Below are 12,726 nucleotides of genomic sequence, written 5' to 3'. Positions count from 1 at the left end.
GCTGCAGGTGCTCACCATGCCCGACCTGCCGCATGGTGCATGCAGCATGGGTACCTGCAAGTGTATCAGCCCAGAAAGAAGAGGGCAGGGGAGGACAAGCACTCATGGCAGTGTCAGGCTGGATTTCACTCCTCGGGAAGGGCAGCCCTGGCCTAGCGTCGCAACAATGAGTGTTAGTGGTCCCTATAGCCATTCACTGGAATAGGACAACCCCAAACCTCTTCCCTTCCATGGAGTACCTCGACCACTTCAGCTCCAAAATCACGCTAACATTACCATGAGACGGGACATGTCATCTCGTCTGGTCAGTCCCTACTCACTGGTCCAAGAAAAAAAAGTCACTTCTACTTACATTGCTCTTGGCAGACATTTCTCCAACCACGTCTCTGGTAACAGCATCTCCACAGCTTCTTCAGGCACTCCAGTAGTTCAGTGTCCCAGCCGTAAGAAACCTCTCCTTTAGAGCTAACTGGCAACTTCCTTGCTGCAATTTTATCCCAGTATTTGTGTGTTAGCTGTCACAGGTATAGAGAACAAACTATTTCCTTATTGTTTGCAGTAACCTTTCCTACATTTTAAGACTTACTTTGCTTTTACTTCCTCCTTCACTCCTGTCCCCACTTTCCTTATCCCTGGAAGAAACTATCCCAGGTCTTTTAGCTTGTCCTCACAGGTCATGTTTTCTAGATCTCTGATCATACTCATTTTTTTCCAGTGGACTGATAGGAGAACATTTTTCTCCACATCTTTCTTGATGACAGCTGAGCCACAATATGCCAGTTCAGATAAATTTCCTCTTCAATCCATGAAAAAAGTATTTATTCCCTCAGAAATGGAACAGCTTCAGTGGGTTAACCAGAAAGGTCAGGTCACAGTCCCTGACCACAAGGACACGCTGTGTAGCCTAATGCTCAGGATCTTCTCCTGGTGGGGGAATGAAGACAGTTTGAATCTCCTTGGGTAAGCCTGGTATCAGACCTTCGGCACCCTGCCTCCGTGCACTGACAGCTGGACACCAGAGAAGGGCAGGGGGGCGGCTATTCTCCCTCCTGCTATGGTCCACACGGGACCCAGGCCCAGAAGATTCATGTCTGCTCAGCACTGTCAAGACTGAGGCAGCTCTTGACCAACTAGAAGGAAATCTGCTGGTGCTCTGGGACCTTGGCTAAAATAAACGTAGGTGCGTGTGGTGGTAGGCAGGAGGTTGGAAAACTCCAAATGTACGTCTCTGACATGCAGTGTAGCACTTGGGCACCCAGGGCCACATTTATGCCAATTAGTTATTGCAGTTTAATAAGCTGAGCTGCTCAACTGATGGTGCCTCAGAGTCCTCCATCTCCCCAGCCGTGGGAGGGTTTCAGACCCCAAGAACTGCATTCATATGATTGCACCACAGATCACAGCACTGACTTGGGCCTAGCCCTGTCGTGTCCATGCATTGGGACTGCAGCACAGGGAGCTAAAAATAATCAGCCTTTCCCAAATCAAGGAAAAATATTGCAGGTGACGACCAACAGATTGAGAGCTAAGTAGAAGAGGAAATAAAATATTTGAAGAAAAAGAAATCAAAACAACTTTCTGTATTGACACTTGTTTTTAAACTAAAGACATAATTATCCTGTTGCAAGCCTTGGCTACAGAGAAAAACATCTTGTTGGGAACTAATTAAAGAATTAGCCAGTGTTTAGCTTCTCATAGATAAAGGAGCATAAGCCTTGAAACAGAAGTGTTTGCAGTGAGCTTTTGAAAACTCTCTGAAGACAGCCAAGCTTAAGTCTGTTAAGCCTCTTCCTTCACCTATTAAATGTCTGTTCAGATGTCTTTTTTTTTTTTTCTTCCTTTCTTTTTTTCTTCTTATAAGAGAAGTCCCTGGTTCCTCTTAACAACAGGCATTTTCTCCCTTGCTTGGAGCATGGGATGATGTGCTACCACCGTACATCACAGTGACGAACACAGGGCATCCACTGAACCACTATAAAGGTGGACAAGTGCCAAGGCTGGCAGAAAGTACAGTGTCTAGTAAATAAAAAGCAACCTGCTGTCAACTGCGTGCCACAACATCACGCTGAGGTTATGTCCTGACCAGACCTTTCCCAGGCACAGCCACCTTGCCTGGCCCACCTGCATAGGCAGTGTCCCTGACACAACCAACCTCTGGGTGCACTAGGGGATGCCCAGTTCCTTTTAAGAAGCTGACCAACTCCTTGGTCCTGTGTGGGGCAACTTTCATCCAAGTTTCCCTGTCTATGACCTCTTTTTCCCTGCTGGGATATCTTTTATGAGTGAAATTTAAAACTTCCGTTATGTGGGTGAAGAAGGTGAATGTTTTGCAGCCCAGTTCCACCTACTGGTACTTTTCTGACCAGCCTGCTGGGCAATTGGTGAACTTGGCTGTATCCCCTATGCTCCACTGTATGTGCCAGAGAATGGTGGTACTTTTAAAATACGTAGATCCACAAGGCGATCCCGAAATCCCACTGCCGATTGCCCCCTAACCTAACACCATGAGAACCCTTATTTTCTCAGTACTTACTTCAGGCATTTATTTGATCTGCACTTCTCCCAGTGCCTCCACTGCCTATGTCTCGGCAGGGCCCCGCAGCTGACATCCGATTGAGCCCCTGAGCTCATTTGGGCTGCACTGCCTAAGTGGTGCTCCCTTTGAGGGAGACAGACCACCCACCTGCAACCCGCAGGCACCCTCAGTGCAGTCCCAGCTATGCACTCAAGGGTCCTACCAAATGCAGCAGCAGCCACTGCACTGGGTTTGAAACAGCAATGACATTGCCACTTTATCCCCTTTGTATACTGCATATAATCACTTTGTATAATAACTTCCTGCTCTCTGTATGGACTAATCACCAAGACAGAGTGCTTAAATGCAACATGGGAGCTCTAATTCTCTCCTTGCTTTAAGGATCCAGTTTCTCTCCCTGCCAGAAAAATGCCATTAATCTTCTTTTCTTACTTTTCTGGAAGTGTTTTCAATTCAAGTTCAAGAAGAAAACCAAGCCTTGATTAGTTTCTCCTTTATTTCACATGAATATAACATATATTGAAACACGAAGATATTTCCAACATAAAATGTGAATTATTTTTTCTGTCTGAGGGGAAAAAAAATAAAGCACTTTCCTCGCTTTACTGGGGTATCAGCAGTCACTGAGGAGGAAGGCAGGTGTTTCCCACCGGTGGTCAGGAGACTTTACGGTACTGCTACAGGGAAATACCAAACCCTCTTGGGTGCTTTGCGTGTGGTTAGAAATAGCAGTATTGGCAGGTTGATCAAGCCTGAGTTTTCGGCCAAATGTGAAGTGTCAGTCTCTTTTTTCTTATTTTTTCTTTCTTTTTTTTTATTTTTCTTTCTCCTTTCAGATTAAATATAAAGCGTTATGCAGTTTTCCTGGATTTCAGAAGTTTTTACATTTAGTTTTTAGGTTTCCACCCTAATGGTCCTTTCTTACCTCTGCCATTAGGTCTGGCCGACACCTTGGCCATAGGCTCAGAAGGCCCCTCCAGACCCCGAGGTCTCAGAGCAGCTGGGACGCACGCGTGCGGTCATGCAGCGCACTGCCTGAGGCTGCTGAAGCTCATCCCGGGCCATTCCCCTCATCAGGGTAGCGCATGGGGGCTCAGCCCCGACAGCTTAGCAGCCAGTGGTGAGCTAAACAAACCCAGAGATGGCAACGCCACGATACCACCGATTTTATTTCCCACTTTGCATGCTCCTTACTGACATGCAGTAATGCCACGTGGCAAAACAGCTGGCAGAGGACTGGCAGGAGAGCCGGGGACTGCAGCACTGCAGATGAGCCTAAGCCTGCTCCCTCATGAGAAAGGCGCTAGTAAGTTTTAGTTATATCATGAGCAGATGCTATACTTCTATGTTTTTCTAACTGCCTCTCCTTCAGTTTACTTAAGGAAAAAAAAAAGACAACTTCAAAGACGTACCTTTAAGGAACAGTAAATATTTTAACTATAGATCCCTTCCTATGTCAGTTCTGGCAAAGGGAATGAGTCCCTTCTGTACACTGGAAAACACAACATATCTTTTCTCCAGTAACAGTAGCTAGCGAAAGAGCCTGGGAGGTTAGCTGAGCAGTAACAAAGGCTTGATGGTAAAATTACTGCTGTCTAAATTATTCCACTTTCAAAAGATGCACTACGTGGTTTCATTTTGCAGTCCTTTTAGGAAGAACTGATTTATATTACCAACATTAGTTGGTAGCAGAGAAGCGACTTTCACTTTTCACAAATTAATTCCCCCTGGAAGTCAGGTTTCCCTCTGGCTGCACAGGGAAACAAACACACAGACACACACACTCACACACACACACCTGCCAAGACCGGCGGAACCTCGGATGCTTTTATCTTCCCACAGGCAGCGGCTGCCAAGTCTCTGCTACAGCACTGCGGAGATGTAGCTGGTTTCTTGTACTGCTACCGGAGCGAGTGAGAGGGAATGGTGAGAGTAATGTGTCATCTTTCATCAGCTTTAATAGTTCGGCGTCCTCTGCCAGGGAAGGGATGACCCAGCCTGAAGAGCGGGGCCGGCCAGCCTCTGCACAGCTCCCGTGGTGGCGTGTGTGCTCGGCGCTGGGCACTCTCCTCGGGGACAACTGGGGCTTGGCTTCAGAAGCAGCTTTTCTCTGCCCTGAAAGCAGAGGTTGTCTCTGCGGCTGTCCCAGGCAGGGCAGCAGCCACGGCGGCGGTGGTGGAGCTGCAGGGACAGCCTCATTCTGCAGAAAGGAAGGAAAAATAAAACTGGGACAAAACCAGCCATTTGTTGTAGGAAGGTGGGACATGAGTTACAGACAGGGGTGGCCAGTGGGGACTGGGTGGTCGTGTGGTTCACCCTGCGAGGGGTGGCAAGTCTGTCTACACCAGTGGATACCCCTAGGAGTCTTTGTCTCACCCAGTCTTCTGTAAAGCTCACCAGCACTGGCGATGCTATCACCACCCCACGTAGCCAGGTCCAGGATGTGCCTGGGGTCCCAGTGAGCAAGGCACTTGGGCACTCTCCTGGGGGGGGGCAGGAGATGCACGAATGACTGCCCTGTGCCAAGAGGGAACAAGATCCCGCTCTTCCCAGCTCCAGCTGCAAGGGCTGCCATGGAAGGGGAAATGGCTTCTACCAGTTCCCATTTGCACCACCTTCATAATTTTTTTTTATTTTTTTTTTTAATTCTTTTTTTCACTGCTTCCATGCACTGGAGAGATTTGAATCTTTAAGTACTCACAAGATGCAAGCATTACAGTACTGGGTGCTGCAGCACCCACAGGTCGCACCCTCAGGTCCCAGAGCAGTTCCCTCCCTAACACCCACACCTAAGAGACAGGCACTTCTGAATGCTACCTCAGCCAGCAGCCTAGGCATGCAAACACCTCAACCAGGCAACCGCTAATGCTGAAGGTGGGGCAAAATACACCCTTTTTGCACAATTCCAGTTCAATCTGCAGTTCTTCAACAGGTGCTGCTCCGAAACTGAGATTCATTACTTCCCAGGGGCAGGTTTTTTACTGCTGTGCTGCTGGCTCATCCCTCACACTGCTCCCATCCCTACCTGCATAATGCTCCGATCTGAAAGAGAAGCCTGGATGGAGATGGCTCAGCTCCCTCTGCCCAGCATCCTGACAGGAGCTGGGAATTCAACCCCCTCCACCAGCAACAAATGCAAAGCCTGCGGAGGGTCGTCATGGCTCCATGTTGTAACCCCTAAATGCATAAATGCTTGGGCTCCCACACTCAGCTTTCTGCATCAGATCACCCAGATGTTTCCTGGGCTCTTCCACGTTGGCTGGATGATGTGCCTGGTCACGGCACACGCTGGCAGAGAGCAGCTCAGTGCCAGCAGCCACTGATCCCAGGGTGCTGGCCAAACTTGTCCGTCACACTCCAGAGCCCACACCAGTGCCCTGTGGTCAGCTCTTGTGCTAGACCAGGCCTGCTCTCACCTATTGCTGTCATATGTCCTGTTAATAGGTAAGCGTAACAAAACCAGCTTGCCACAGCAGCACCACCAGCTCTATAGGGCAACAGGGACCTCTTCCGAGTAGCGCCATGCCTTCTGCTGCTTCTTTGCTAAATTGGATGATGATTTCTCAGTTGAGAAATATTCTGTGCTGCGTATAGCATTATGGTATTTGAAAGATCATGCAGCAGCAATGCTTCGTAGCTCATGGGGCATGAGGGACCAGGAAAATGCTCTAAGTCACAGTTCTGGAAGTTACTAAATAGTAACAGCTGTGTCAGAGCAGCAAGGCTTGTAAGGGGAGATAGTATTTTTTATTAATCAGACTGACACAGTTGGGGGGAAAAAAAGGACATCTTCAGCCACAGAAACACTTCTGTTTAAATGCATTGGCTCTACTGTTTGGAGATCTCTTTCCCCCTCCAAGTGCTCTAGTTTAAAACTCCATTCTGATTTTGCTACTCTGAGGTGGTTTAGCAGGTATGAGCTGAGAACGTGTCAAAATTAAAGGAACTAAGAACAGCTGCATGTGGTCACAAGTGATCTTCAGATCATTATTAGCTTGGACTACAGGGTTTTTCTTTCCATGCTTCTCACCAGCCACCCATACAGTGGACTTTCAAGAGCCAGCCAGATTAACAGTTCCCCAAATACCTTGGGACTAGGCAGCCACACTCTGACTCCCCTCCTGCTAAATCAGTCTCCAGGGTGTTGGCTAAGATCCGGGACCACAAACTGCCACCTCTATTACCTCTAGCAGGAAGACTTACCACTGTGGATGTCCAGCAAAGGAGCAGACCTGCACCCTGGCACTGACTGGGTTTGCCAGAGAACTGCTGTTGACTGCAGTTGGTCCAGTATAGTTTATTTAGCATCTCCAGCATTGTTTATAATACACACACCTGCAGATGAAATTATCCCCTCTTTCCACAAGACAGTAAAAGAAATAAAAAATTCTATCTATCTAGGCTTTGTGAAAGAGGATAGGGGTCTTACTAACTCTCTGAAGTGGAAGTACTCCACAGAGACAAAATTATGTGGGAAAGGGGAATCGATTTTTACTAACTTCTCTTCCACTGTCACACTACATTGTAATTTTCAGTGCAACCTCTGATATCAGATGCATTTTCAAGAGTCATGGGAATTGTCAGTGCAAGTATATTTAGCCGTATCCCTTCGGGTAGGTGGGGAAGGAAAGAGACCCCTAAATAGCTGTAAGATAACAATTACTGCAAGCATATTTGCTTTGAGAAAGTTTAGTCAGAGTTCAGAAAAAAGACAAGTCCTTGGCAGCTGAATGGCCAATGGCCAACTTCTTCTTGAGCTGTCCCTACAAACCCTTACTTTGTGAGGAGCATGAGCACAAGAGAAAGCCCTCTGCTTTCCTTAGGTCTTCTCCACACACTCTAAGCCCTCCTCATTGTAAAAGAAATGCTTAAGAAAGTGGCAAATTATCCAAAATTCTCTCCCCTCTAACCAAAAAAGGCAAATCCAAGCCCTCCACAATAGAAAGCATCTTTTACATGGCAGGGGGATAATTCCCACTATTCACAATATTGCAAAAGAATCAAAAAAGTTCACAGCACTTCAACAGATGAGTGAAAATGTCCTGGCTTTCAGTCAACTTCAATGTTAGCGGGAGTGAGGAGAAGCCTCCCCCGCAGCTGCAGGAGAAAACTGTGGGACTCGGGCTGGAAAAGTAGCAGGGGGAGGATGTGAACACTGTTAAAAATAAAACTTATCAGATAACAATTGAATCGTGAGAATGTTATCTGGTTTAACAGGAGTGTGAAAACAAATAGGCATTTCAAGAAGAGGGTCACTAGCAAGGTAAATAACTTCAAAATAGCAGGAAGTGATGAAGGAAACGTGCCAAGCTGATGGCAACAGAGCTCTCCCTGACAGCAGAGGACAGCGGCAGCCGTGGATTTCGGTGTCACCTCTGTGCAGTGCTACCACCCTTCATCCTGCTGCACGGCACTTCACCCACCCACCCCAACCCTGGCCATGGTGAGATACAAGATTGAAAAGATTTGCACAGGACAACATTTAACATGACCCAGTGTTTATTGACTCCTGCCACATTTTTTTTTTAAATAGTAACAGGAATACAAAATGTGATGTATGGTAAAATATTACTAGAGGTTTCTATATCAATCTGATGCAAAGTGCCAGCATTGTTGACCAGCATACAACCTGACAAGAGAAGATGTAGCCATAACTCACTCTCAGATAGCTGCTGGGAGTACATCACAGTCAAAGTAGAACTAGTTATTTGCCTGCAAATAGATACATTTTCTTCTAGATGCAAGTGGTGTTAGAGCCAGCTATTTTGCAACAACAACAACAAATACATATATTATATTCCAACATTTTAAAAAACGCAATAGGAAAGGACTAAAACTGTTTAAAAAGAGAAGGAAAAAAAGAGTGGATATTTTTAGACACTACTTTGCAAAGGCTATTCCTCATGGAACCAGAAGTAATCTTAAGAAAATAAGATTTATTAGAGGCTACTTTGCTCAAAAGGCCAGTGGTTACAGGTTTAAGAATAAAAATAGTCTCTTGATTTTCAGTACTGTCTCCTGGCCTTTTTCCTCCCTGCACAACAAAAACCACCTGTCGGAAATTGTGGCTTGGTGGCTCTGCATATTTTTCCAACACAATTGCATTTGGAAAGGCAACCATATTTCTTAAAGAGCCATGAAAAACTTGCATGACATGCACACGTGGCATGTAACATCTTCACAGATATGAATGATGAAGGCACATTACCTAAAGGTTGGAAAAAAAACGCCAAATAACAAAACTTTTGGAGGATTAAAAATTAAATGCCTTGGAGAAAACACTTTTTCACAACTGGGTGACAAGTGCTATTAGCTGTAGGTGTTTCAAATGGTTTGCCATAAAGACAAAACACAAGGAAAGACTCTCTTGAAATGCCCTCCCCACTGCAGCAACCTGCTTCCCCCCACAGTTCTTCAGCCAATTTCACCCACCCCCCCATTTAAACTACAGCATCTGCAAGGAGATCATCCCACTGATCTGAAAACAGGGTAAAGGTCTGGAACAGAGGACTGAGGAATTGGTTTCAAAATTCTGTGCCCTCAACTTCTTTTTCTTAACACCTCTAAGTACAAAGACAATGCTCTCTGCCACAGAATAATTGCTCTCTCTATCTAGATCAGGAAGATATTGGCTAAAAATGAAAATATGTACTTTATTTACAATAAATGCATCTATACTGCTCTATGCTCCATCCACCACACGTGTTGCTGACCACAGCTGAAGCCAGGTGGTAGCAATAGCGATAACTGAAGTACCTTTCTTTTCCAACCTTTATACAAAGCCTTTCCCCTCCCGTCCCATCGTCTTTCCACTGTTATAGGCTCCCATGAGATGTGTACTAACATCTCTTTATAGTGCATTTATTTTTAAGGTTACAGTTTCTAAAAGGCAAAGCAAGACTTGCTCTGCTCTGTTTTAGCTGTCTTTGCCCCTTCTAAATTCAAGTGGGAGTTTCAAATTTACATGTCATTATCAACTTTGCATAGCAATAAAACAGGTTGAGTGCCCCCCCACTTTTTAAATAATAATCCTGTGGGCCTCCCCTTTTTCATCACCTCCCATCTTTCAAAGGGTTACCTCTCATTCTTAGGGAAAAGGCCTAACTCTTTCTCTTCCCACACGAACACTGCAGAATGAGAATTTCAAGTTTTTGTTAAGTTTCCTTCAAGTCTATCTTGTGCTACTTAGAAGCAACTGCAGTGGAATAATGTTTTTCCCAACATTAAAGGACATTTAACAGATTATTTGTCTTTCTCTAGTCTTGAGTTATAAGAATATTTGTCACACATGTTCCCTCATATTCCTCTCTTAAGGTGCACAGTGGTCAGGCTGAACAAAGTCCAGCCCATAAGACCATAGCTGGATCTCTGGGAGAAGCCAGAGAGAACAAGGAGTTTCTTAGCACTACTGTATTTACATTCAGAATTCAAGGACAGGCTGAAGGATGCTCAGCTTTCCCCACCCCCCACCCCCTTTTTTTAAGAGACAGAACTGCTTAAAAAAATACTCCATTTCTATTATCATTTTTTATGTCATTAAATTTATTTCTTTTCTGTCCTATGCAGCTGTTACCCTTCTGTCACTGACATTTAATATTTGCCATTGCACACTACCTTTTCGTTCCCTAGCTCAAGTGCGACAGAGCTGGCCCGCAGACCCATCACTAGCATGACAGCCTGGCACAGCGTGGTGAACTGGTGCAGGAGCCAGCAGTTCAGACAGACCACCTTCACCACTGCGGGCAGGTGGCATGGGAAAATATGGGACACTGAAGAGGGCATCTATTTGGAACATTTAGTAAGGTCTGACATACGCACTGACAACACGAGACAAAAATGAATGCAAGTGAGTGTATTGGGTTGAGAACAATTAGTGTGATTGATAAATACATCCACCACCAGCTCCCAACTTCATTAAGAGCTATTCTGAACTGCATAGTAAGTGCTGGTTGTAGAAGCTTAGGCAGATTGGAGATAGCTCACCACTTATTCATTGAGTCTAACAAGTTTTAAAAAAAAAATGGAGAAAAAAAATATGTGCTTTGCCATTTGACTCATGGCTTGGACACAGCAGAAGTAGTTACCTGGCATAACAGATCAATTGAAACAGAATCACTGTTCATTCAGAGTACTTATGCATGGAAAGTTAAACAAGTGTGTTAACTAAGGATAAGCAGCATAGGAATCAAGTCTAGGTTACCCATTATTTATCATACATTTGTCAGACTGCCAGACATACCTTTTCATTCCAGATTCATATCTGTGTCATACAAAACATAGTAGATGGAGAAGTCATGAAAATAACACTTAACTCTACATATCATTGTCCTTTAGCGCTAATGCATTCTGTGCCATCAGCTTTCCGAGTTTACCAAACTTTTGGGAGAAAACAGTTGCTTTACCAAACCATGAAAACAGAAAATGTACAACCCATTCCATTCAGAACAGAAAGGAAATGGTTTTACAAAGTTGTGGACAGATGCATAACTACTTCCCCCTCAGTCCTGGGACAGAAAGGGCAGCACAACTGCACAGCTAGAACCTGACTCTTGAAAAGCAAACAAAATCCAGGAAATGTGATGACTGTGTAGACAAAAATCTGTTTGGAAAGTCATGCTATCAAAGATCTGATCCAATGTTCTGCCAATGTTCTATGCAGCAAAGTGATGCGCAAAGCAGTACATTGACAGGCCTGTGTGGGACAGACCACAAGACGCTCTACAAAAATCCGGTTTAATTTCACATTTCCAGTATCTCTCCTTACCCATTAGCAATCTGACACAGCTCTTAAACTTGTGAAGCTCCTCCCCATTGAGCTAGATTATTCCACACACCCCCCCACCACCCCTAAAGTGCAAGTAAGACTCAGGTTTTTACCACTAGTTCCAATGATCATTGTCTGGGTTACAAGAGTGTTCAAAAGCCAGGTGGCTGAGCCACTACTACTAGGCTTAGTGATACTCTTTTTTTTTTTTTTTTTAACCCTGGTTACTTTTTCCAGCAAAAGACAAATAGAGAACAAGTGTTCCTTCTGCCAGATGCAGGCATGACAGGAGGCTGCCTTAAGTACCATCAATATAAGATGCACATGCTAGACACAACCAGTGCATTCTTGTACATAACAAGAATTTGCCCTTGTTCGCTGGAAATGGCAGTCATCTTTGGGATCTTATTTCCTCACAAAAGAGTTCAGGAACAGTTGATTAGTCTTCATCAAGAGGTGCTTCTCTCTTCCTTGCATCTACATAGAATAGATGAAAAAAGGAGAGGCAGTTAAGCCAGAGGGTTCTGACAGCGTTCATCTGAAAACTCAGAAACAGAATAAAGTTGGTTTGTTTTCAATGGACAGCACTTTCCATTTCAGATTTATAATATGAATTCACTACATGGACTGAAATGCTGTATGAATCCACAGCATGTTAACGAGATAGTCTGACCAAGGTTTTGTATGTTTGCCCTGTTGAAACTGGAGACTACTCATGCAGTATTTAAGTAGCCCAATAAACTTTCAGACTCCAGATCTGTGATACTCTTCTCCCCAACTCTTGGGCCCTTGCTCATGATCCCTCTTAAGGGTGAAGCCAGGATTTGCTTTGCATACCAGTGACAGAGATGACAACAGTCTGTTCTGAAACGCATTTGACTAATTACAACTTTGCTGGTTCCCAGCTGCATAGCACACATTTTAAAAAAGATGAATGCTGTCCACACTGTATTTCGAGGAACTGCCTGAGGCAGTCCCTGAAGACCAGATCTTAAACTGTTCCAAACACCAAAGCTTTGAGCATGGCCCCAGGTAGGGTGTTGGAGCACATCTGGACAAGTCAGTCTATTACTCATGTGCCAGTAGCATATGAGTACAGTAGCAGGCGGTGTGGCTGCCGTTAGGAAAGCTGGGGTCACTTCTTTCCAGGCTTCTGCAGAAGTGTCTCTGGGCTGACTTTAAGCTATCTGTGAGACCCAGTTGAATGTAGGTATCTCTTGAGGTATACCATGATCACAGCTACACTAGCAACTGCCTGCCAAAAGATGCACTTATATATATTTCTAAACTTAGTTTTTTACCAACTCATAATCTATACATTCCAAGGTCATTATGAATATTCCCACTCAGAAATTACTTGTAAAGACAAATCCCTTTCGCATTATTGCAGGCCCCAAGTGCCCTTCATTAATATAGAAGACAGGCC

At 44.9% G+C, this 12,726-nt stretch overlaps 1 protein-coding gene across 1 annotated transcript in view; it reads right to left on the bottom strand.

Moving 5' to 3' along the window:
• Window positions 1-8,017: 8,017 nt before the first annotated feature.
• The window catches only part of EGLN3 (egl-9 family hypoxia inducible factor 3), a 29,875-nt gene continuing 25,166 nt past the window's right edge, over window positions 8,018-12,726 (bottom strand). Inside the window, exon 5 of the mRNA XM_049825785.1 lies at window positions 8,018-11,777. Coding sequence (XP_049681742.1) covers window positions 11,740-11,777 — 38 coding nt within the window. The 3' untranslated portion in view covers window positions 8,018-11,739. The remainder of the gene's footprint in view (window positions 11,778-12,726) is intronic.

The sequence above is a fragment of the Accipiter gentilis genome, chromosome 22 (assembly GCF_929443795.1).
Source record: "Accipiter gentilis chromosome 22, bAccGen1.1, whole genome shotgun sequence".
Lineage (NCBI taxonomy): Eukaryota > Metazoa > Chordata > Aves > Accipitriformes > Accipitridae > Astur > Astur gentilis.
This window is presented reverse-complemented; position numbering and strand designations above follow the sequence as displayed.